At 39.1% G+C, this 25,242-nt stretch overlaps 1 protein-coding gene across 1 annotated transcript in view; it reads right to left on the reverse strand.

The window, feature by feature from the left end:
* LOC137297204 (transient receptor potential cation channel subfamily V member 5-like) overlaps positions 1-16,557 on the reverse strand; it is a 61,481-nt gene extending 44,924 nt beyond the window's left edge. Inside the window, exons 1-2 of the mRNA XM_067829215.1 lie at positions 16,441-16,557; positions 15,301-15,694 (exon numbers count right to left, since the gene is read on the reverse strand). Coding sequence (XP_067685316.1) covers positions 15,301-15,573 — 273 coding nt within the window. The 5' untranslated portion in view covers positions 15,574-15,694; positions 16,441-16,557. The remainder of the gene's footprint in view (positions 1-15,300; positions 15,695-16,440) is intronic.
* Between the last annotated feature and the right edge of the window lie 8,685 nt (positions 16,558-25,242).

Here is a 25,242-nt window from a genome sequence, read left to right on the forward strand (position 1 = left end):
CAACCATTGCACTGCCCTTGTTTATCAACAATCGTGTTGAAATGAAACATCTGGCTTGGAACACCGGCAAACTGTAGCGCAAATGCGTTGCGCAGCTTAGAGAAAATGACCAGCCTTGTTACATGCGAGCGAAGCGAGCAAAGGTTGGCAATGCACTTTCCTCGCTTCAGTTCGAAAAATATTTTTCATGTCAACTTTCAGCTTCCGGTTCAAAGAAGTGAAGGAACAGGAGGGTATTATTCCACATGGAAAACTTACAGTTACCTCCCCTGCTTCATTCGCTCATTACGCCAGACGTGTTTTTTCATGTAGAATAAATGTTGCAAAAATTCTAACAATAGAGACCACAGATAAGACAAATAAACCCCAACAAGTTACAACATGATAAAATTAGGCAATATGGTATTTCTTTTCAATTTCTGCTTATTCTTGTTCCGTCACTCTGTTCGACCGGAATCTGGCATGGGTAATGGAGGTGAAGAACAATCTGAATACCATATCTGAATGCTTAAAATGTTGAATAAAACATATTTCACGTGAGTGATTATTAAACATGAGGTAGGAAATGTGAGAGCACAACCAAGTGAGGAAACGGGAGTGTACCTTTGATGGTGGCGATATTTTATTTTGAGATGAAAAATATTTTTCGATCCGAAGCGAGGAAAGTATGTTGTCAACCTTGCTCGCTTCGCTGGCATAAATGAAGACTTGTCATATTCTCCATGCTGCGCAACCCCATTTGTGCTACAGTTTGCCTGTGCTGGGAAAAAGTACTGGAATATTTATTATTATTATCCAGACAGACAATTTACCTAAATCCAGGTTTCAGCTGGAACTATATTACATGGCTATCAATGACCGATCACTGACTGTGACTGAATATATAACACGCATATTTGCAACGTCTAGATACCACTTGTGGCAGATGTGATTAGCTTTTTGACAACTCAGTTTAAGAATGACACTATTTAAGCAGATTAGTTATGGAGGATAATATACTGTATTTGGAATTAACACTATATATTTTGCTTATAAAAGGATTATGAAAGACAATTACTATTCACAAAACAGTCTATTCATTGTCCCATAACTCATTTGCATGATAAAGAGATAGTCACCCAGCAGCTTTACTCACTGCTCTGGGCTGCTTCCAATAAATAATATATATTTGACTTTTCATGCAATACCCAAATACGACACTCTATAATCTTGAAAGAAAAACGTTAGTACTGGTGTACTGACCATCTCCGAGTACACCTCTGACAGGATGCAAAGATGATAATCATGAATATTTAGAGCATTAATTACAAACCAACAAGTGAAACTTTTCTTGCCACGCAGAAGTGAAATTGCCAGTACCTTTGCTACTGCACATATCAAAAATACCTTTGAGTGCTTCATTCAGCAATCTGTCATTTTTCAGAATCTGACACTTAGGGAATATATGAGATTATACCTAAAAGCACCACTGCCTAATACCTTGTGAGTGAGTGAGTGAGTGAGTGAGTGAGTGACAGACATATTCCACTTTTAGTAATATTCCAGCAATATCATGATGGGGAACACCAGAAACAGGCTTCACACACTTTACTCATGTGGCTCTCCTCAGTGATGTGGGTCTCCAGTGCCATAAGCGAACTCTTTAATGACTTGGCATATAATATGCTACAGTTCTAATGATTCAAAATCTGATGCAGGACCTGTGATATACACAGGTGCAATGAGTGATGCCTATTTCTGATGCACCACACTGTGATATTTGTGACATAATGCAACGTTAAACGTTAAACAAAACACACTCACTCCAATTCTCCCCTACACTCTGTCCTGGGTGGCAGAATCTAGGTCTCTAATCAGACAAAGTTCAATACATAATGAAATTAATGATCCCTATCAAAACAACCTGTGCATTAACGATTACTATTTTCCTGCAAATGTATCCTTTGTGTGGCTTGCATTTGGGATTTGCCTTGAGTTGCCACTGTGCTAGCAGAAAACAGAATAGACGCTTGGTGTTTAATAGAAGCTGAGTCAATTTACTTGAAATTAATCGACTCCCAGCCAGCTTACAGAGGGAATACAATATACAATCAAAACATGCAATAAATGAATGCATAAAGCAGAGCGTGTAGTTGGGACGTCTTCTCATGGGATGTTATGTATTGTAGTTGTGTGACAATACTGCAATGGGCTCCAGCATCTTGATGTGAGGTACATGATAGGGCATTAAACAATGTACTGTGCCATTCTTTCATGATTAAATGGTTTTGTTGTCTTTGAAGATTTAGACATAATTGAAAGTCACTTTTTTTTAATAACCACATGGTTAAGATACTGAAAAGATAAGAAAATTCAAACCTCCGAGCTGAAGAATATAATGCCATTTCTTGTAAATTTTAAGTCAGGAATTCAAATACCAGGTATCCGGGTAGGATAGGGTAATAAGGTAGAAAATTTGGATCTGTCCTGCCCTTGTACATGATATATTGTTTCAATTTATAACTCAAGTACTGCTATATGTATGATACACTACAGGATATATTGGTAAAAAAATGTGTATAATACCTAAAACTGTTCAAGGACCATCAGTACACAATGCCATTTAAAAAGTGGTCAAATGGAACATGCTATCTTTGGGGTTATACTATCTTGGTAAAGCACAAATTCTCCAGAGCAATGGTGGCTTAGCAGGTTAGACAGCTGACTTTGTGAGGTGGCGATTAGGTGCCTTATGGGTTCAAATCCCGGATGCGACTCAACCAACATAAGTTTTTGAATCTGTACTTAACTAAGAAAGAGTAATCCCAAATAAAACATATATTAAATTTGACCACTTTCTAAATAGCATTGTGTAATCATAGCTTTCGTCTGTGGGAGCCATGCCATTAACACTTATCAGAGGGGTACACAAAGTCCACAGTCTAGACTACCAGTTGTTGGACTTCCATTTTTGTGGAGGTTACGGTGGCTGAGCAGGTTAGGCAGTTGACTTTGTGTGCTGGCGATTAGGTGCCTCACTCTGAGGTTGAGGGCAGTGTAAGAAAGATGCAGAAAATCTGGCTTGTCCACAGGACTGGCTAGTCAAATTTCTTACCAGTCCTGCCAAAAATCTAGCCTGTCTTCCAAATATAAATAAAATACCATTTCAAGACTTAAAACTAGTTTGTTTTATTTCAAGATATCATTTAATATGCACATACAGGGATTGGCCAATTTTCAAAAAGATGATAATCATTATATAAAATTCATCCCTCTCAGACATTGGGACATTGTATCATTCCTACATTGGTGAAGGTTTGAATCCCGGATGGGACTCAACTCAACCAAAAAAAAGGATGTGTACTTTACCAAGAAAACGTAATTCCAAATATAACTTATGCTATATGCTATACCCTATATATAAATAGCCAAATAACCAATTAATCTCACAGTGCCCCTAGTTAGTTGATATGTTTCGGGGTGGGGTGTGGGTTGCGGCCCAGTTATAAAAACAAAGATCCAACTATGACAATGAATCACTAGAAAAATGGGGACAGAATAGCAGTGTATCAAACAGAAACACTGTATCTGGAAACGAATTTTATTACCTAAGGGTGAACATTTTGTAGTTCATATATTCCATATGATGCCCTTGGTCAAAATATCACTTTGTCGTGGTAACATGACGTCACGAACAATGCCATGACGTCACGGTCCTTTTGTGACGGTGCATTCTACATGCGACAGTGGCTGGTTGCCAGCCCAGGTTTGAAAGTAGATTTGTATTTATTTTCCTCAAATTGACAACTTCGTTAATAAACAGAATATTATATTCATGCCTATAACATGCTATGTTTACGACACTCATGCCTAAATATTGGTATATATCCCTCACTTTCGCTCGCAAAATACCAACATTTAGACACTTGTGTCGTTAACATAGTATGACATGGGGACTCGTATAATATCCTCCATATATCACACCCTTGATGATGATGATGATGATGATGATGATGATGATGAGACTATGCATCACACTGACTCACTCTAAGTATGTAAAGACATGCCATGTTCTCCACTTCGGCACTTCCTTGATGAAGGGGGCAAGAAGCAGCCATGGTATTTTGTGTGTTTATGATGTAGGTATTATTAACCAGAATACTCATTTTCCACATTCTGATCATATTCCAGCAATTTGTAGATTCAGCAATATCATCTATATCAAAGTGGTGCAATATTTGTCGTAAAAGATGACTGATGTTATCGTTTGGTCACACTCTCTGACTTGGTTGACACATATCATTGTACCCCAATTACAGTGTTAAACATTGAACTAATCAATGATAACCATGCTGGGCCTGCCCTTTTGTTTCATAAACTCACAGGTATTTTACCAAAGTATCCTGGACACAGCATTCAATGCAATACTCTCAGCTGATGGAATAATTACACTAAATATTCCAGTCAATAATCGTCAACGTTTCTTCCTTATGTCAGGTGGCCACACTACCAATGACGTATACATCCCTACATCACCAATACATATACCTTAACTGGATGAACACATTTAGGAATGAAGATCAATACCAACTTAAAAATTTGACAGAAATTCACTGAAGATTTATTCAGAATATTGGTCTCCAAGCTTGTCTAGGTAAATCCCTCCAAAGTTGGAGCCCACAAGAGAGAGCAGTTGTGGTAAGATATCATAATTCTCAAGACAAGAACCCAACATTTCTTTCACAAGGAACTAAAAAAATATTTTTAGCAAGTAATCATCCGAGTGATCCAGAGATTTAACTGACCGCAAACAAGTGCAGGTATGTTCATGGCTTACATGAACAATCCATTATATATGCGACACCTGAAATGAACAATCTTCCAGCTAATTGCTTATTTCATTATTCACCTATCGATCAATCAGTGTTGCCTGTGCTATGAGACTGCTATGCACCTGTCGAGACAGAGAGGTAATTGGCGACTACGTAGGGCGTGGAGATTCTGTTCTTTGCCCACATCGTTAATTCTCACTGGGGGTCTTATACAGAGTGTGGAAACATTACTATAACAACATGCTGGTGCTAGCCTTTGACACATCCTCAGGGTTGTGGCTATTGGTTGAGGGAGGGGTTGGGGGTGTCCTAGGGTTTGGGGGGACGTGATGGAGTTGAGTCAAGTGTTGGGTATGGGATAAGTAAGGGGTAAGGGGTCCTACTGTGTGTCTGTGTGGATGACAGGGTGGAGGTGCTAGGTGTGGGGCGTCCCAATGTCTGTCTACTTCGGGCATCTTGAGGCAGAAGTGAAAGGAACTGAGTGAGTGAGTTTAGTTCTTTGCCACTGTTAGTAATAGTCCCACAATATCATGGCGGAGGACACCAGAAATGGGCTTCACACACTGTACCTATGTGGGAAATCGAACCCGGGTCTTTGGCATTCAAGTAAACACTCTGACCACAAGGCTATCCGATCGCTCTAGAGGTGATGGGTGTAAATGAGGGGCTTTAGGAAATTAGCAACATATTGCAAAGTAATGTGCATTCTAGAAATTGGTGAGTCAAAAATGTTTGTTATTCAATTACATATGTTGCAAATGTTAATCTGTTGTTAGTCAAAACATACCATGTATCTACACCTCTCATTATTTGGTTGCATTCACTTTCCGTTTGAACGGTATAAGAATCCACATCAAAATGTCGCTTTAAAAATGAGAAATTGTCATCCATGAAGTTGTGTATTTCACTTTTTAAACATTTTGAAAAACAAATAAACAACTGAAAAAACACACCATAATATAGGGGAAACAATTATTTATTCTTTAAACTGGTTTTAGTATAAGGAAAGTTCTAACACAAGCACTGGTGGTACTAAACTACCAAGGTGCCTGAAGGTGTTTTTGATAATGGTTCAGCTTAGAAATGGCCTGATAGGGTAAAAGGGAATGAAACAGAACAGAAATTTAGAAATTCAGAAATTCTGTTGACCATCGCCATCATTCTTCATTGCTAATGTGTCACAGTGTAACTATTCTTCTGTTGGACTATAATGTGTAATGAAAGTCATTCAGAATTTCTTTATAAGAGCACAGTTTCAAAACCATTATTGAGTCAAAGAGTAAAAATGGTCTAAATATTTGTGCATAAGAGGCCAGGGGTTCAAGACCCGTGAAAGTCCAGGTTAGAATATTGGCCTTCCGTAACCAATGCTTGTTGTAAGAGGTGGGTAACAGGATCAGGTGGTCAGGCTTGCCGAAGAGGTTGACATGTCATCGGTTCCCAATTGCGCAGATCGATGCTCATGTTGTTGATCACTGGGTTGTCTGGTCCATACTCGATTATTTACAGACCGGCGCCATATAGCTGGAATATTGCTGAGTGCGGCATGAAACTAAACTCACTCACTAACTCTAATAACAGCCAATCTGGAAGGCTGTTTAAATAATAAGCGCCTGGCTGCTTATAAGAGGAAATACATTACACTCTATGGTACTGTCCTCTTGGGTACATCTTGTGAAGCCCATTTCTGGACTGTCTCCTAACTATGACATTGCTGAAAAATTGCTAATAACTGTGTAAAACCATATTCACTCACTCTTTTAGTTTGGAATAAACCATATATCCCCAAACCACTGACAGCCAACACTACACCTGCTGACCTCCCAAGTCTAAACCTGTTTACCATATTCTCCATATCATTAGTGACCCGGAACATCTACACAACTCTTTCAACAAACTCAAGTGGCACTTAACAGTTACTGAAGATGTACATGTCTGTATTTCTTGAGTAGCACAGCAATGTTTTACATAAACAGGTGGTATGGAAGCATTTTATAACTGTCTAGCAAATGTATAAAACAATATTAAAAAACAACAACATTAATTTGATGAGTGAAATTGTTTGGTAGTAAAACTCTGAAAAAGACAAATTAATGTGTGCACTCTCAAAAGGCAGATGTAGGTCTCAAAAGTTGGGTTAAATGTCTTATTGGGCCCCTGGTACACAACTATCAGTTCAATCAAACATTTAGATTGAAACCAGATCTTTTTCAAACATATAAAGGTCACAGGAATGTGTGCCTGTTCAGGAAGATTCATGATTCAATTAAGTGACTTGTACTGTGACCGAGGAAAAATAGAGATTCCATGTCATTAAACAGCATATCACAAGACTAGACACGTTTCTGGGTAGTCCTCTGAGAGCCCGGGTCTCACACAGCACCCTCCCATCAGAACTACTCATTCCAGCCCAAGCATTTTCAGTTATTAACATATATTTTGAAGTTGGATTACTTTTAAGGCAAAAACACTCTTTGAACACCATTAGCTTTTGAACTAAAATTTTAAATCTGATTATTAAAATAAATTACCTAAATAAGAAAAAGTTTAAGTAACTTCATCAACAGCCATTAAATCACAGTACAGTATGGCAAAACTATCTCCGGGTCACAAGATGGCACCCAGTACTGGCAGAGGTCCTTGTTTAACTACACAATACAAGCTTATCACTAACACCGATAATATCTTCTGTGGTTTAATAACGGCTGCTCCACACAACTGGAGCTTTCATTGTCACGTTCTTTAAGTCTGACTGATCAGACACGGACAACGTCAAAAAGCCATTCATCAAGATACAGTACAACCGATCTGTATGTGTGTCAGTGGGTTGTTCTCAGTCACTGCCATCTGTCCGTAATCAGTACAAACATGTTTAAGTTTAAGCTGTCAGTTGCAGATTAATTATCATTCTTGCGTGACTAAGCTTATTAGGGGTCAAATTTCTCGTATAGTCTCTATACATCATTAGGTTGTAAGTATACATTGGTTATGACGACATTACTTTAATTTGCTATGGATTTCACGGTACCCAGTTCTGTGTTCCAAATGAATGCTAACTGTGCCATAACACTGTAATGATATAGTACAGGGTACAGTAGTAGCAGTGTTTGAAACTCCTAAAAACGCCAGGAAGACCACAAGGCTGACAGCTAAACATTGTTGCCGGCCCTTTTAACATGTAACCAGCTCTGTATTAAAAATATGAAATTGAGATACGTGTTAAAATAAAGCAATTAATGAATTACTTGTAGTGAGGTAAACGTAAAATTGTGCAAAAGCGAATTTAATAAAATCATAACTTGGTGGTCACTGTTGATTCATTGAGTGTCATCTGAATCAGAAAAGCAAAAAAAGAACGACAGTATTCATCGGCTGAAAGTAATCTCTAGACTGGTCACACTTAGTGTCAGATAAATAGGTAGGCTGATCAGTGGAAGTTAGAGTTTGATTGATCATGAACTACATTGTATACAGACATCATCTAGCTACATCAGTTGTAATGTGTTTTCGAAACATTTCCATGGTCAATGACATTGTCAAATATATACCCTTGGAAAATGTATTGGCACACAGGGCCAGCTAAAAAATTAAGTTGCAAGCCCGAAATGAAACTTGCAAGCAGCGGGCCGCCGGGCAGATGCTATTTCATACACTGATAGTACCGTAGACTGAAGTCCCAGAAGTGGCCCAGTACCTCATTGTCTATACCACTCATAGTTGATCTGGACCTTCCTCTAAAGGAGATGTTTGCTCATAATTTGGAAGCAAACACTTCAAAATCTGATATTTTATAGTTACTACAAATATAATGGCAATTGTAGAGATGAATTCCACAAACAACAAGATCAAAACAAAGATGAAATTTTAGTTCGTAGTTGAATGAGTGCAATGTTAAAACAATTTAGAGAAAATACCTATGTAATATAGGAATATATATAAAAATAATATAATAAAAATAACTTGAAAGCCTCATCTCATTGGAATTTGCCTGTCAAGTCCACTAATAATCAGTCTGGAGGAAAAAATTAACATTTCTGAATGGTACACAAAATCCTGGATGATTAAGTCGATGGAAAAAACAGCATTTGATCATCAACAAACATCATTTGATCATCAACAAACATCATTTGATCATGCGGATATGTCTCCAACTTATTTACTGGTGTATGGACAAGCAGTCGAAACAGTGACCTTCATGTTCTCTGGTGTTGTTGGGTATTTATGGTATCTTCAGTGTCAGTGTGTCTGTTTACAAACAGTTTGTGTAGAAACAAACCCTGAATTACAAACATTTCCTTTTTGTGAGAATATTTCACTATACACAGGTTCACCTGTTATCACAGTTGGCCTTGACAAAAAGGAAACATGTTTATCTATATTAGTGATATTGTTTCATGAAACAACATATGTATACTGCATGAGAAAGAATATAGAAAATGTCACATGAGGGAATATTTACAGATAATGTTTGTGGATTTGAGCATACTATGTTTGAAATCATTTATATGGTCAAATACAGAACTTTTCCAGTTAGATTTCAGATTTGCAGTGTTGAAGCCGTCAGGAGTACAGACTTATAATATACATTGAGATTACGTAATAAAAACTAATAACCACAGCTTCTAAAATGCCAATCAAACAGATATATACTAGAATAAAGAATATAGAAAATGTCACATGAGGGAATATTTACAGATATTGTTTGTGAATTTGAGCATACCTATAGGGTGAATTCTGGCTGCTGAGCAGGTACAGATAAACCCCTAGTGCAAGAACTCTGACACCATGTTTGAAACCGTTAATATGGTCAAATAAAGAACTTGGCCATGCCTGTAGTCTGAAACACTGGTAACTGATACTGAAAGATTCCAACATGAGAAATAAAAATGCTAATAAAATTTTCCTTCATCAATCACGAGAAATCTGGAAAGGGGTGCACTGTCTTCGCCAAACAGAATATACATTTGACATAAAACTAATTTCTTGTATAAGTTTGAACCCCCCATTCAGTTTAGTCAAATAAGGCACACTAAATATACTGAACAGCAAAAGAAACACAATTCTGTCTTTTTTGTCAAGTTTTAAAATAAAACAGATAAACATAAAGGCTTACTGTTATGGGATTTCATTTTTTGAAAACTTGTGTTTCTTTTGTTGTTCAGTATATATCGAAATCTGAAACATTTCCAAGTATTTAATATTTCTCATTGAGTGGCATTTCATAAGCTGGGAAGTACAATATTGACGAACGTTATGGATTACAACTTCTTTTATTTTGTGAGTTGAACATATCAATAAAGATCCTTGTACAGCTGTCAAGCACTCAAGCAATGAAAGAAATTGCAATCCATAAAGTTTGTCAATACTGTTTAACACAAGCTAGAATGACATTTCTTTTGCCAATGTTCAAACATATAGGCAGCTTGCAGATCTATCACAGACCTAAAAGTGAACTTTCGTAGTCTATCTCTGTACAGGAGAGTCATTTACAGAATAAACTGGTCCTTCAACAACTTCAGTCACAACTCATCAGTTCGATGCCATTCAATGAATAAAGTAAACTTTGAACTGTTATTGACAATGATCTTTTGATGCAGAGTAATAAATATGGATTATTTATATTTTATTTCTGATTAGGGGTGAAAAGGTACACTCTTGCCACATTACAGGACACATTGCAAGGCGTCTGACTTTGTGTGTTGGCTATTAGATGTCTGTCTCTGACAGTGTAGGTTCAAATCGAGGATTGGACTGAACAGGGCTGCACAATATAACTGGTTTTCCAGTATATGCCAGTTCAGACATGAAAACAGTATGTATTCTGATATGCTGAGCAAAAACGGGTATCCTGACATGCATTCAGAAAGCCTCATAACACTTGAAAATCTTTGGATAGTTTCATTCTTCACAACAGAAGTTAAATTTGGTTGAAGTTGTGTTCTTCACTTTTGTTCAAGTGTTTCGTACTGTTTTCAATCTGAATGTTTGAAATATTTATTCACTAATGACCAGTGATATGCCCTGACTGGGTCAAGTTGCTGTCTCAAATTTCAGGGCTTTTTTTAGGACAGTGGAGATTTGTCATAATTACAGGTTTCTATTACAGCTTAATCAAGCATTGTGATTTTGTGGTGATTTCATAAACTAAGCATTCACTCTATTATAAGTTGCTGGGGTTTTTTTTGAAAAAATCTTCTTGCAATATATTGCAACATACAATATTACAATATATGCTTTCCCATCGCAATGTATCCGCAATATGAAAATTCTCTGCAATACCCACCCCTAGGGTTGAATCCAACAAAAGTACTAGAATCTGTACTGGTGTTGGGAATTAGTTGAAATCTCACAATTGATGATTGCTTCATTACTAATGAACAATCATCAAAAATAAATTGGTTAGTGTCATTTTTCGGATTTTCCTGTCCGAGCTGTTACTGCACATATGTATGCAACTAACAACTTTAAAGTGATGACCAATATATCATGAACATAAACTTCATGGAGTCTTCAAGAAATATTCAGTCCTGACTCTTCAGTTTCCGAAGTGAGTTTTCTAAGAACTAAACAAGTTTTCAGAAACAGACAACTTTGGACATATGTTTCATGGCCAAATGTTTCAAAGACTAAAACAGTAGTTCCAAAATTGTTTGTGTTTGATTGTGAGAAAATGTGATTGATTGCTTGGTGGTTTGATCACTGCAACCAATCTTCCATTATCTCAATTAATCTGAACACCATTAATCTGTTCATTACTAAGAAAGCATAATCCCAAATAAAACATCTGTTACAATATTAAAAAGGTTAACAAAGAGACGTTAGAAACGACGTTAAAAATACCAAATTTTTGGATTGCATTACGGTATACCAAACCAAATGAAATTTACTGCGGTTCTAGTAACACCATGGCACACTGTTTCACCCCTACTTCTGAGAGTTTTAATATTCAGGATTCAATGTTGCTTTCCTTTTATTACATATACTCCCTACAACTTGGCTTAGAGGTTTGGCTGCACCATCACAACTGATACGTTAAACAGAATCTGACTCTTGATGATAAATTGAAAGATGAATGTTTCAGTTTTGCATTACTTGTATTCATAAATCTCAATTATATAAGAACTACTATGTCACTGATTCATGAATTCACAAATGTTTATGCTTGTACTATGCCTTCTTAATTCAAGTCGCTTACTTCCCAACTAAAATGATCAAAGCTATAAGATGCTAGAAGATTTATTATTTCCGCATCAGGTGCAACCTGCTACTGAAGGCAACCTGCATCAGCCATTTTGAATATCCATTGGTACAGGTTGCAAATAGTGAAATCACACCCTAATATCTGATTTAATAGTTGAAAGTATATTGTATTGTGGATATATGTATATATTTTATGGATGTTGATGTTGTAATAAAGAAGTTGAATTCAATAAAAGTCTCTCCCTTCAGTGTAGCACTTTTAAATGCCATTCAAAGACCTACTTTACATACTTAAACAAGAATCCAAATAAACACTTGAATAATGAGTTTGAACATCCAAAGAAAGACTATGATGTTTCGTAGAAATCAATAACTACACATGGTAATGACAAAGTAAGTACTCCAAGCATTTCTCTGTAGGACAAGAAATCCAACACTTGAGGTCCTTCTCTATGCCATTAAGTCTTAAATGTGAGAGCTACTTATTGTGTAAGATTTGAAAGGGCATGAAGCGAGTATAGATATCAAGCAGCATATAGACCTTTAATACAGCTAAAGAGAGTTGAGAGTGTAATACCTGGTGTAAGATTGGACTTGATCAGCTCTGTTCCTTAGCTATTAAGTAGTCAAAAAATCATACTAACGAGTCTCAGTGACAAGTTGTTCTGTCCCTAGTGAAATGTCCAGCTGGCAAAATCTTTAAAGTAATTAGTATTACTTACTGAAAAAGTGTTGTTTTCAAACGTAACTATTTTGTCATTTGAAACCTTATCTACCAATTGGTCAACACACTTTTTAAGAAAGTAAGATTCTTTATGGATAAAAGCTTCTTATTATGTGTGATGCAACATTTCGATATTGATTCCTATACCATTGTCAAGCAAGAGTGAAGTGAAGTATTACAGTACTGGACAGACTCATATAGAGAAAAAGGAATTACATAATAACAAATTATGCCAGTAACTAATAACACCAAAGTCTAAAATGCCAATCGCACAGATACATATCTTTTTGTTTCTGGTTCATAAATGAGAAAAAAATGAACGTATTTAAAATAGATTTCATATTTGCTGTGTTGAAGCTGTCAGGAGTGCAGGCTTATAACATACATTGAGATTACGAGATTACGTAATAACAACTAATAACAACAGCTTCTAAAATGCCAATTAAACACATATATACTTTTTGTCTTGGTTCATAAATGAGAAAAAATGAACGTATTTAAATAGATTTGAGATTTGTTGTGTTGACGTTGTCAGGAGTACAGTGTTTGTTTAGCTCGTCTCATCACATGACCTGTGACTGAATATCGCATCGCATGACATTTTGTGCAAATAAGATTTGTAATGCAAACATACAAGCTGGGCTTTAGTGAATGATGGATTTCTAAAGCACATGGTGTATCTTCTAAATTGCAAAGTTAATACAGCTGACTTTTGTACTTGACTTATGAGTCTAAATGATATTATCCCACTTGCCCTGCAGTTCATATTCATATGTCTGGCTGCTCGAAGAGACTTAACATTCTGTAATGTAAAAGCTTTCATTTATAGACATATTTTAATGTAACACATAACTTTATCCCAGCAGCTTTCGTTAGTCTAAATACAAATTATTCATGTTATAGAACACCTCAGTGTCTGTTGTGGGAGGTTTATCTGCACCCAGAAGGGTCATGCGAAATAGCCACAACAACGTTTGGGGTCACGTGCAGCGATAACATCATACCACCCACCCTTGTTGATCGTCAGCCAGACTCCAAACGTACACAATATCTGTGTTAAGATAGGGTAAGCTTATTGATAAGCTCAATCGCCAAGGAATTTCTAAAGGAAAGTCAAGCCATATAATGTACGGCTGAAAATATATGTCGGCTATAACATGTCTTTAACACTGTGAAATATGCCAAGTTGAATGAACTTGAAGCTATATTGAATCAATACTTCCCTCAGCTAAAAACAATTTTCTCAAGTTGGCAGAAAATCACAACAGGCAAAGTTACCTTCTAAGAGCAAATGCAATTGTTTGAGATATTTCATCTGTTCATTTAATTTCATTACTGCCTCTTGTGAACTGACAACATAACATTTATGACCATCAGTATCACCTGATTTATCCCTTCTGAGCATTCAGACATTTATCAAGTGATATATGTGGTTCATTGAAACAATACTGTTAACAAATGTGTTGACAAAAGAAAAATGTTATTCCAGTAAAATGAAACACACAGATACATTCATTTCATAGCAACAATAACAGTATTGTAGTTAATGAAAGTTAACTCATCCTTATACATAAAATTTCCCATCGTTTGCAATATTCCTGATATAATACAGTTGTATTGATTACCAAGGTCATTCAGTGTTCCTGCTATGTACGAAGAAAATGGAGTGAGAAAGTGCGTTTAGTTTAACCCCATTTTTAGCGGAATAGAACCTTGGTCCTCGGCATGACAAGTCTAGACTTTAACCACTTGGCTACACCTGACTCAGAAAAGAAACAGATTGAGCATACCTCTTACTAACATATAAAGACGTAGCATTTCTGAAATGTTCAAATCACTATTGACTGAATGTTTTTGTTAAAAATTTGTGTAACCTTAGAATTTCTTTAAATGATCGGTATATAAACGAGACAGATCTCAAGATAGGTAGGACAGTATACAAAATGTATATTGAAGTATGATGCATACATAAAGCATACTTATGATCCTCAAGGGTGCTATAGGTAACCTCTAACCCCCCACTTGATCCTTATGAATGAAAATAGCGACAAACATGCTCTTCACCAACTCTAAAACTAATGACTATTTGTAAAATTAGGTGATGAAGACAACAATATCTTCAGTCATAAGGATAATTGTTTGAGCTTAATGGCATCACACATAATCTGACCCACAATAGTCGAACCGAATTTTTAGAAATAGACAATGTTTCACACTTAGGTGCTCTAAATAATTTTTCATTTGAGACTTCCATTAGTGGGATGTGATTCTTCACAACAGAATAAATTTCATGTCAGTATTACTTATTACAGAAAATGCAATGATGGCAGCAATAAAATATCTGAAAAACTCAAAAAAAATATTCAGAAATTACAGAATTCATGAAGTTTTCAAGACAAATATTTTTGAGCCTTCGAAATAACTAAAGTATTTTTAACTAAAATATTCAAATGATTTTAAAAAACGTAATAAGAGAAAGCACAAATAAGGGTATGTAGTTTAAATATTACAGGTCCCATCACTGTGAAGGTTGATAAATAAATTAACTCCGAAATCAATACTCACAGCACTCTTGGCCAGCTGTCTCCGCCACCACTTAATATATTCCAATTTAGAAATAATGGCACCTTTTCCACCATTATAGAGGTACGGTTCAATTTCTCTGCGAGCTAATTCCTCCACCCGTTCTGGGCCTCCCTCGTTGTAAGCATCAATCAAGGTGCCTCCTTTCTTGAAATTGATGAAACTGTAGACAGAATTTTCCTCTATTTCTTTGTTTTGTTGTCTCCAGGCAGAGTCCGGATCCTCCTTTAACTTTCTCTGACACGCGTTCCCCATGATGATCTTTACAGTTTGAATTGACTGATTTTCTTTTTCTCACATGTTTTGACAAAATTTTCGTTTAAATATTTCTAACTGGTGTCAAGTATTTCCTGTTAGCATTTCATGACTGCTTGTTCTGTAAAGAATGCAAGAAATATTTCTGTAAACATTTTATTACTCAACTAAATTCATAATGCATTATATCTGAAAAGGACTAATAATGCATGTTTAATATGGTTCTAGTTTTAACAATTTCATGTTTAATATTCTTTATAAAATATTAAAGAAAATACATATTCTTTCAAAGAATCTGAAGTTATGAATTTGTAAGGTCTGAAACAGGGATACGCAATGGAAATTTGGTTATTACATATTTTCAATTTTAATTTGTTATATTCAGTTGCCCATTATTTTTTAATATGTTCATATTTTCATATATGAAAACAGTCAAAACTGTCAGAATAGATAACCAACGAAAACTGGTTAAATCCTTTGAATTTTTAGCATTTAAAAACAATTTCACCTTTAAACATGCATCATCTGCTTGTGCAACATTCTCATACATATTTGTCAAATTTCCATGAGACGTTTTAGTACTTTTAAGTTGCTCATGATTTCAATCAGTGTAAAATAATTATAACATCAATCTGTAAACACAAGAAATGCACCAGTGTTGTAAATGTCGCCAGCACTCCCTGGTGAGAATGGGCCGTTTAGTTGTGTAAACAGCAGCACACGGAGCCTAATGAATCAAGTGATGCATATCTTGCGCTCAGGAGGTCGAAGCGTCTGTTAGCAACCGTTTTCAAAATGGGAAAGATCGAAAACTACACACTGCCACACACTCTTATTGAAAGGATTTCTTTTTCGCCTAACACTTACCTATTTACACTCCATTGTCAACACACATGGGTCTCCAATAAGTGGTAATATGTCCCGTTATCCTTACACACCTTCGGTCCTACATACATGTCTCATCGTTCGCATAAGGTTCGTGACGTCAAGTCACGTGACTTACTCAACACGACGGAGTGAAACGGAAAAACAGTGCCCGTTAGGGGGCATCTCATAAGTAATTGAGATTCATTTATCCAGAAAAGAACTGCTTTCGTTTTATGGGATTAAACTCGTGTTTACACTCAAACCCAGCAGGTAGGTTTTAAGGTAAATATTTCTAGAATATAGCAGCTTTATACTTGGCAGAAATGGAAAAAGGAACTTACTAAAAACATGTTTATACGCCAACCCATCATCATATCTCAGATGCGTAGATCGATGCTCATGCTCTTGATCGCTGGATTGTCAGATCCAGACACGATTATTTACACACTGCCACCACAAAAGCTGGAATAATGCTGAGGGCGGCGTCACATTTCAAACAAAACATAAATATTATACGTAAAAGCGGATTCGTTAAACGAAACAGGATTTGAAACGGATTAATACTTTATAGTCTGTCGTAATGCATATTTGACCGGATTTGCATCTTTAGAAAACCGATCAATTTATCTTATAACTAGAGAGGTAAGGATGGGGAATAGGAGAGAATTATTATCGAACACATGCACTATATAGGGGGTTGAAAAGTGGTGGCGCCGTTGTTGGCTCGACTGTTGTGTGCACAGGGCACACAGGACCTAAACGCGTTACACTGCCTGGTAGGCTGGGATGGGGGTAGGGTCTCCATCATCGACCCGTGGACTCATCTTTTGAATTAACAGCAGCAACCATACACGCACCAGATGACGGACAAGAGGAGTGAGTAAACTTATCATATTCACCGAGTGATCGAGTGAGAAACAGATAAAGATAACTAATATATTTACATCATTATTATGTCATTATTTATTATTTATCATTTCAGTTCTATCGCTGACCCGGATCCCCAACCACCGCCCGATGACCATCAACCTCAACCTGAATGGACTGTTCTTCCAACTGGCAGTAAGCGTGGCAAACCTTTACTGGTTGATAGTAAAGGACTTTCCTGCACCATCCAGGTAAGGAATCATGCATTAACATTGAATAGAGTATTTTGTATTTTTCTGTTGGGTATATACTCATAAGAAATAATGAATTGCACTAATGCATTTTTTCTGTAACAGAAGTCAAGATCCTATGCTGTATACAGGTGGTGCTCTGTGCGGCCAGAGGAGGGTCGGTGTACTGCCACTATGTCACAGAGAGGGGAAGCCCGGGGAGTGCTGGTGGTGCTCTGTGCGGCCAGAGGAGGGTCGGTGTACTGCCACTATGTCACAGAGAGGGGAAGCCCGGGGAGTGCTGGTGGTGCTCTGTGCGGCCAGAGGAGGGTCGGTGTACTGCCACTATGTCACAGAGAGGGGAAGCCCGGGGAGTGCTGGTGGTGCTCTGTGCGGCCAGAGGAGGGTCGGTGTACTGCCACTATGTCACAGAGAGGGGAAGCCCGGGGAGTGCTGGTGGTGCTCTGTGCGGCCAGAGGAGGGTCGGTGTACTGCCACTATGTCACAGAGAGGGGAAGCCCGGGGAGTGCTGGTGGTGCTCTGTGCGGCCAGAGGAGGGTCGGTGTACTGCCACTATGTCACAGAGAGGGGAAGCCCGGGGAGTGCTGGTGGTGCTCTGTGCGGCCAGAGGAGGGTCGGTGTACTGCCACTATGTCACAGAGAGGGGAAGCCCGGGGAGTGCTGGTGGTGCTCTGTGCGGCCAGAGGAGGGTCGGTGTACTGCCACTATGTCACAGAGAGGGGAAGCCCGGGGAGTGCTGGTGGTGCTCTGTGCGGCCAGAGGAGGGTCGGTGTACTGCCACTATGTCACAGAGAGGGGAAGCCCGGGGAGTGCTGGTGGTGCTCTGTGCGGCCAGAGGAGGGTCGGTGTACTGCCACTATGTCACAGAGAGGGGAAGCCCGGGGAGTGCTGGTGGTGCTCTGTGCGGCCAGAGGAGGGTCGGTGTACTGCCACTATGTCACAGAGAGGGGAAGCCCGGGGAGTGCTGGTGGTGCTCTGTGCGGCCAGAGGAGGGTCGGTGTACTGCCACTATGTCACAGACAGGGGAAGCCCGGGGAGTGCTGGTGGTGCTCTGTGCGGCCAGAGGAGGGTCGGTGTACTGCCACTATGTCACAGAGAGGGGAAGCCCGGGGAGTGCTGGTGGTGCTCTGTGCGGCCAGAGGAGGGTCGGTGTACTGCCACTATGTCACAGAGAGGGGAAGCCCGGGGAGTGCTGGTGGTGCTCTGTGCGGCCAGAGGAGGGTCGGTGTACTGCCACTATGTCACAGAGAGGGGAAGCCCGGGGAGTGCTGGTGGTGCTCTGTGCGGCCAGAGGAGGGTCGGTGTACTGCCACTGTGTCACAGACAGGGAAAGACTTCACCCGGGGAGCAGCGGACCACAGTGACGAGCCAACGACAGGACTGTTGACCAGAACCACCATCTACATGAAGGTAATTTATCGTATTTATTAAATAAACAATTAGCTTACTAAAGCCAAATATAAACATCACCATAAGATAGGCACAATACGTTTACTTTATTAATAGTTAAGTACTTTTTTTTTAGATCAGTGATGTCGCCAAGTCTGGCGAATACTACAAGTCGTCTGGTGTGATGGCCGAAGAGACCTACAAGGCAGAGAGTGACCCTAATCGCCCATGCCCCACCCTGCCACCTCTGACCCAAGCCGCCCGTGAAATAAATTACCATAGGCAGGCCGATCGCCCTAGTGAACCCAAAGACTTGGAGTTTGAGGCATGTATGGCGGTCGCTTTCATTTATGGTGTTCACTTTGCAACGCAGTACATTCCCTATTCTCTTTCACAAAGTTTTTTTCATATATTTTCTCTAGATTTCATCCCGATTCCTACCAGCAGAGTTCTTAAGAGCCGACCTCAAGACAGGCGGACAGCGCCATCTGCTGTTTGCACTTGACCATCAATTGAGGACCCTGTCGACGGCCAAGACCTGGTACATCGACTCGACATTCCATGTGCAGCTCCATGTTATCAGCTTATGTCAATACACGCGTTCCTTGTGTCCAAGACTTCAATGAAGCAAGTCCCTTTGCTGTTCACAGTCATGTCGCGGCGCCAGACAGAGGACTACATGGCCGTAAGTAATTAAGATAAGTGTTGTTTAATTGCTGTTTTAGTTAGTGTACTTGCTATTTTGTGTGTGTTCATTGTCATCAATTAATGATCTAATTTTCTTTTTAACAGGTTTTCAACGCAGTCAGCTGTTGGATGGCATGGCTGTTGACAAAATGGTCACGGATTTTGAAGCTGCTACTCCCTTGCAGATCAAGGGCTGCACCTTCCATATGAACCAGACCATTTACAGGAAGGTGCAGAATTTGGGACTGGCCCATGAAGAGGACGTTGGAACCCACAGGTGATTAGTCTTTTTTTTAATAATCAATCAATTGATCTAATATATGTTAAAAAAAAGAACCTGAGTATCAACCATCAGTGTTTGTATTTATTATTCATCATTTATGTTCTAGATTCGTCAAGAAGTTTATGGGTCATATCAAACCCGCGTTCCAGAAAGTGAAACAGCAGGCTGTGACGCCGGGTCTAGTCGCCCTCTGTGATTACTTCCACTCCAATTGGATCGATAGTAGCTTTTGGTCCGTGTCAAACTGGAGCGTGTTCGGAACAGCAATCAGGACTAATAATGACTTGGAAAGTTGGCACAAGTAGCTAATCCAGCGTTCCGGACGGAGGCACTTACCTTTTTATAGACTGATCCCCCTTCTATTCAAGGAAGCTGACCTTCTGCCCTTTCAAATCAAGTCTGATCTATCAACACGAACGCAACACGCCAGCAAGTGGTTGAAGACCGAAATGTTTTACAAGTTATGGGAGGATTTCCAAGCATCAAACCTGACCGTCTCCCAACTTTTGAGAGAGGTTTCGAAACTTACTGGGTCCAAGATTACTGAATGAAAAAAATGTCGTCATATCTTCTGGGTTGAAACTAAATGGGCCCATGCTGACCGGATGAAAAAATGTTGTGATATCTGCTGAATTGTGCTGTTATTAAAGTCTTATTGTTATGGTTCATAAATATATTAAATTATCCCTCTTATTCATAAATTTATTATCTGTCTTGTCACAACTCAATAGTCTCTCTTTCATATTTTACGTTGCTTCAATTGTATCACGCCAGGTGCGCTGAACACAAAGTGACATTTTTCACAACAAAAGAACAAAACGATCCCTACCTCATCAAATAATCATTATCACAACAAATTTTGTATATAAATCTACGCCCTCGTGTCACTGTGAGGATTAAACTTTGGGGTTTTTTGATATACGAATTTTGAGATAACCCCCGACTTGAAACGCTACACTATTGTACTGTTAATATGAAGCGTTTCCACTCCGGGGTTATCTCAATTTTAATTTTTTTCAATAATAATTCTTTAATCCTCGCAATGACAGGAGGGACTGTGGTTGTATCCAGAACAAATAAGACACTTGCGAGTTTAATACTTAATTCATATATGTTTACGGAAGTAAGCAAGTGTGAATGACCTGTTCATTGACATCTCATTCAATTGTTCGACGATGACCTACTGAAAACAATGGTTGCTAGGCAAATGTGATATGAGGACATGTGCAGAAACAAGATGGGGTTACTATTATATTTTCAGAGGGCGTGGCCTTCTGAGGTGGTACTTGTTTAATACCGTAATACCGGGTACGTGCGTCTCTCGCATTCTCGAAAGTAAGGGAGCGTTGTCTGTGTGACAACCATGCATAACATACGAGAACACAGCATTAGAGGGCGTGTCCCATTGCTGTATTAATATGGCGCCACGTTCTTGTCAGGTAGCGAATTATCCGCAGTCGACTGGCCAGCCTGGAGATTGCCAAATGCACGTTCACATTCAACATTACATTTTGTAAGGTTTGGCATGAAAACTGTTTGTCTTACGTAGATTGGTAGCATGCTGTTTTTCAGTCACCAGCAAAACCTGTACACGTGCTGGAGATTGGGCACATGAAATTGTTGCCACATGGCCCAGGACACTACAGGGTCTTGTTTTCACGAAAGAGCGTTCTGGGTGGATGCGTCGGGTTAGACCTGGTCATTATGAAATGCTGCCATATTAACTACCTTGTACTACTCATTTTCAGTAATACCGTTTCCCGTTTCTACCGGTGTAAAGTTAATTGTTGTTTTATGTATAGTGCAGATTTCGCGGATGTAGTCCATTAGTCACTGATGTGGGTCACGATATGGCCAAAATATCGCCGATGTGACATTAAACATTAATACACTTACCACTGTTCTGCGTCCCGTAGGAGCAAAAACCTCTGCGGGAGACGGTGTTTCCGTAGACTGAACCAGTTCGTAGACGCGGTGATTTCGTAACACAGACTGTTTCGTAGACAGTGATTTTGTAGACATGTATAAATAATAGAATAATATTATTCTGCAATCATATCAATTTTGATAAACCACTAGGCTTATGTATTGTGAAGACTTTTTGTTATGTTTTCAGTGATGCAATGCTATGCTCTTTCAGCGATATGAAAAGTGTGATTGAAGGAGGAACGAATATTACCCCGTATCTATCCTTGTTTACGGATACAACACTCTAAACAGTAAATTAAAGGCAATGCCTTACTAAGCCATAAATTAACTCACGCACAGCGAGCGACCCTCTTATCCCATTGCAATCACTATCGGGCGAAATCACCTTACTACTGAGACAAGATCAACTGGCCATAAACTTCTACGCATAAAAAAACCAAACTCATTTACCAACATAACCCCCAACTTTTTATGGCTAAAACACTTTAACCCCCCCCCCCCACACACACACACAAACATTCACTGGATACAATGAACAAAAGCTACAAACAGCCATTATTAACGAGCAAGGGCGGATCCAGGATTTTGGGTAAACATACCATCGTCTAAAACGAAATCAAAAGCGATAGATGATAGAGACGATAACTAAATTGAAAACAGGTCACGCAAATGAAATTCCCACCCTGTACTTAGAAAGAAGAAAAAAACAAACAAAAACAAAACAAAACGAAAACAAAAACGGGCAAATGCCCACCACGCACGGAGACTGAAATAGCCAAACACGTCACACCACCAACAATACGGTGCTCCAGCGTTCACTGGACACTACCACATCCCTTGCATTACAAAGCCCACTAAACAACACCCGATACTTCAAACCCTCAAGATATTACTCATCAACACGGGCATACAAGTCCACATAAAATATCATGTTAATCCACAAACATACCCAAACAAAACACATACCCCTTACTTCCGCCTTTTGCTACCACATGACGAGTTTCAAAATCCTAAATGCATACAAAAATTAAATGTGCAATTTCAACGCCCCGATTCCGGTTTCAGTCTCAAACTGACAACAATCAGTCTGCGGAATAACAACGTATTATTGTGAGCTGATTGTAATACCGTGGAATAACATTTGGAGATTTTACGTCCGCTTTAGCAAATCATGCGGTCCAGGTATTTTGAAGGTGTGTTCGAATCCAGGCTGAAAAAAGCATCCACCACAACACCCAATATCTATGACGGCATCTTCCGCGGATATATTGACTTCCATTACGTTTACCTCCTTGGCGTACCTTTCATATCCCAAAGCACCGCGAAAAAAAGGTAAATCAAGACATAGTGTTGTCTTAGGTTCTACAGCCACAATAGCAAAAGGCACCATTCTGCTTCTCATGAATAGACTTCTCTCGAGCGATTCTATTCGGTGTAAAAGGTTTATATCTGCCACTGATATCGCCAATCAAGTCAAAAGCTCACAGTATATATAACGCCGTGGACCCACTACAATCACACATGGACATTCTCATAAAATCTCGGGCAATTGTTGAGCCTTTTTTAAAAATAAAACTTTCTTGTCACGAACAGGAGCAAAGATATACATTTTTCTTAGAACAGCAATCTCTTTTTTCAATAGTAGCTTTAGTATCTTGCCTACCTGCTCTCGTATTCTTTTGCAGTGATCTAGCAGAAATATTTTACACCAAAAGGTGAACAACGGGGAAGTTCTGTGGATATGCAACATCTTTATCGCTAATGTAAAAGATGTTTTGGTTACTGCTATCAAGCAAGTCTCCTACTGTGTTAGCAGCTACACTATTATTAATGAAGAAGCAGTATATCTGTAGTATTCACCCCCTATTCACCACACCAATTTCTAAATGCCAATCGAGGAAGTTCGAATCTAATGACTCGCATGTACAGCACTGTCAACGGTGTCTTTATAAGATACCACTTGGTCGGACACGATGCATCATGAGACAAAGATAAATCATCATGTATTTGATGTTTCCTATGTGAAGCAGTTCGACGGACGTTTCTCAATAATTGCAAGAAGTCCATACCGACATTTCATGAGCAATGAAATAGCGCTGAGTGCTGGGTAACCCTAATCCCTCTTCCCTGTGTGTACCCAGGACAGAAGTTTAGCACCATATTGCTGGCCGTAACTGAACAAGCTTTTGGTTGTGCCACTGTGAGGGAAGGATTCTGGTGGTTGAGGGGGCAGCAGCCAGAACCAGTGACGTCGACGTCAGTTCACAGTTTGCAGACCAATCATCTTAAACGACAACTCTCAAAGAGACTAAATTTTGCAAATGCATAAGCACACTTCCAAGCTGTCCAAAATCCAGTCTCGAATCTCAGGCATGACAAGTGGCTTCTCGAGATCTGTTAGTTTTCCGAAATGTTCATGATGACGCTAATCATCTGTGAACACCGGGCCAATGTTACGAAACTAAGCTGCAAACTTCACAACGTCCTGTCTCATTCGTGTCTTGATTCGTGTTGGTGTGTTTTCCAATACTCTGCGGCAGGTTAGCTGCCCTGCCACATTGCCTTTAGATAATCGAAATTCACAGGCAATGTAAGAATTGTTTTTTGAATTGCATAATTCATTCGACAAGTATGGTCAGAGTGCCTGGATATCTTATTTCAGTGCTCAATATTCAAGTCAACTGCATGACTTGTGTCCGGTTTCACCAAATGATTGACTGTCTTGTTCCATTTCATTGTGGCTGTTCAAAAGCTGTTTGACTGAGCCAGCGTCTCCGGAAGTGCAGATGCAGGATTTGAAATGGAGCATAAACGCTTTAACCGTGGCTATTAGTCCTTCACCCGGGGACTCGGGAGCATATTTGGTCCGCTAACGCGTTTGCTGTGGGTTGTGGTCCTGTGTCGGTGGAGGACGGGAGCCTGGGGGTTGAGAGCACTGGGAGCATGTAATCCCAATCCATTTGCTCAGCACACCCCTTTGACCCTTACTTCATCTCGACAAGTGGTACAACTGACCCGGTTCTATTAATCGGATGGTCACGCCAAGCCCTGAGCTACAACTATGTGATGCTCAAAAGTAATCAAACTGTTAACTTGATTTTTCATACTTGGCCAAACTATTTTGAACTTGTAATTTCAAATGCATAATTTCATGTATGTTTTTGCCAAGTGCAGTCAACTTTCAAATGCAGTCTCGTAATTTTGCCTGCAGTCGTATGCCCAGAAGGCAGTGCCTCATGGGCCAATCTGATGCAGTTATTAATCTTTACATTTTTCCGCTCGAGTATATCATCCGGGTATCCTTGGTGCTGCAAGTTGGCAATCAACTTGTTTTTAGCATTGTCCCTGTGATACTCAATGATGGCTGGGAAGCTCGGATGATGAACCTCTAACCAA

The sequence above is a fragment of the Haliotis asinina genome, chromosome 9 (assembly GCF_037392515.1).
Source record: "Haliotis asinina isolate JCU_RB_2024 chromosome 9, JCU_Hal_asi_v2, whole genome shotgun sequence".
In the NCBI taxonomy this organism is placed as follows: Eukaryota; Metazoa; Mollusca; class Gastropoda; order Lepetellida; family Haliotidae; genus Haliotis; species Haliotis asinina.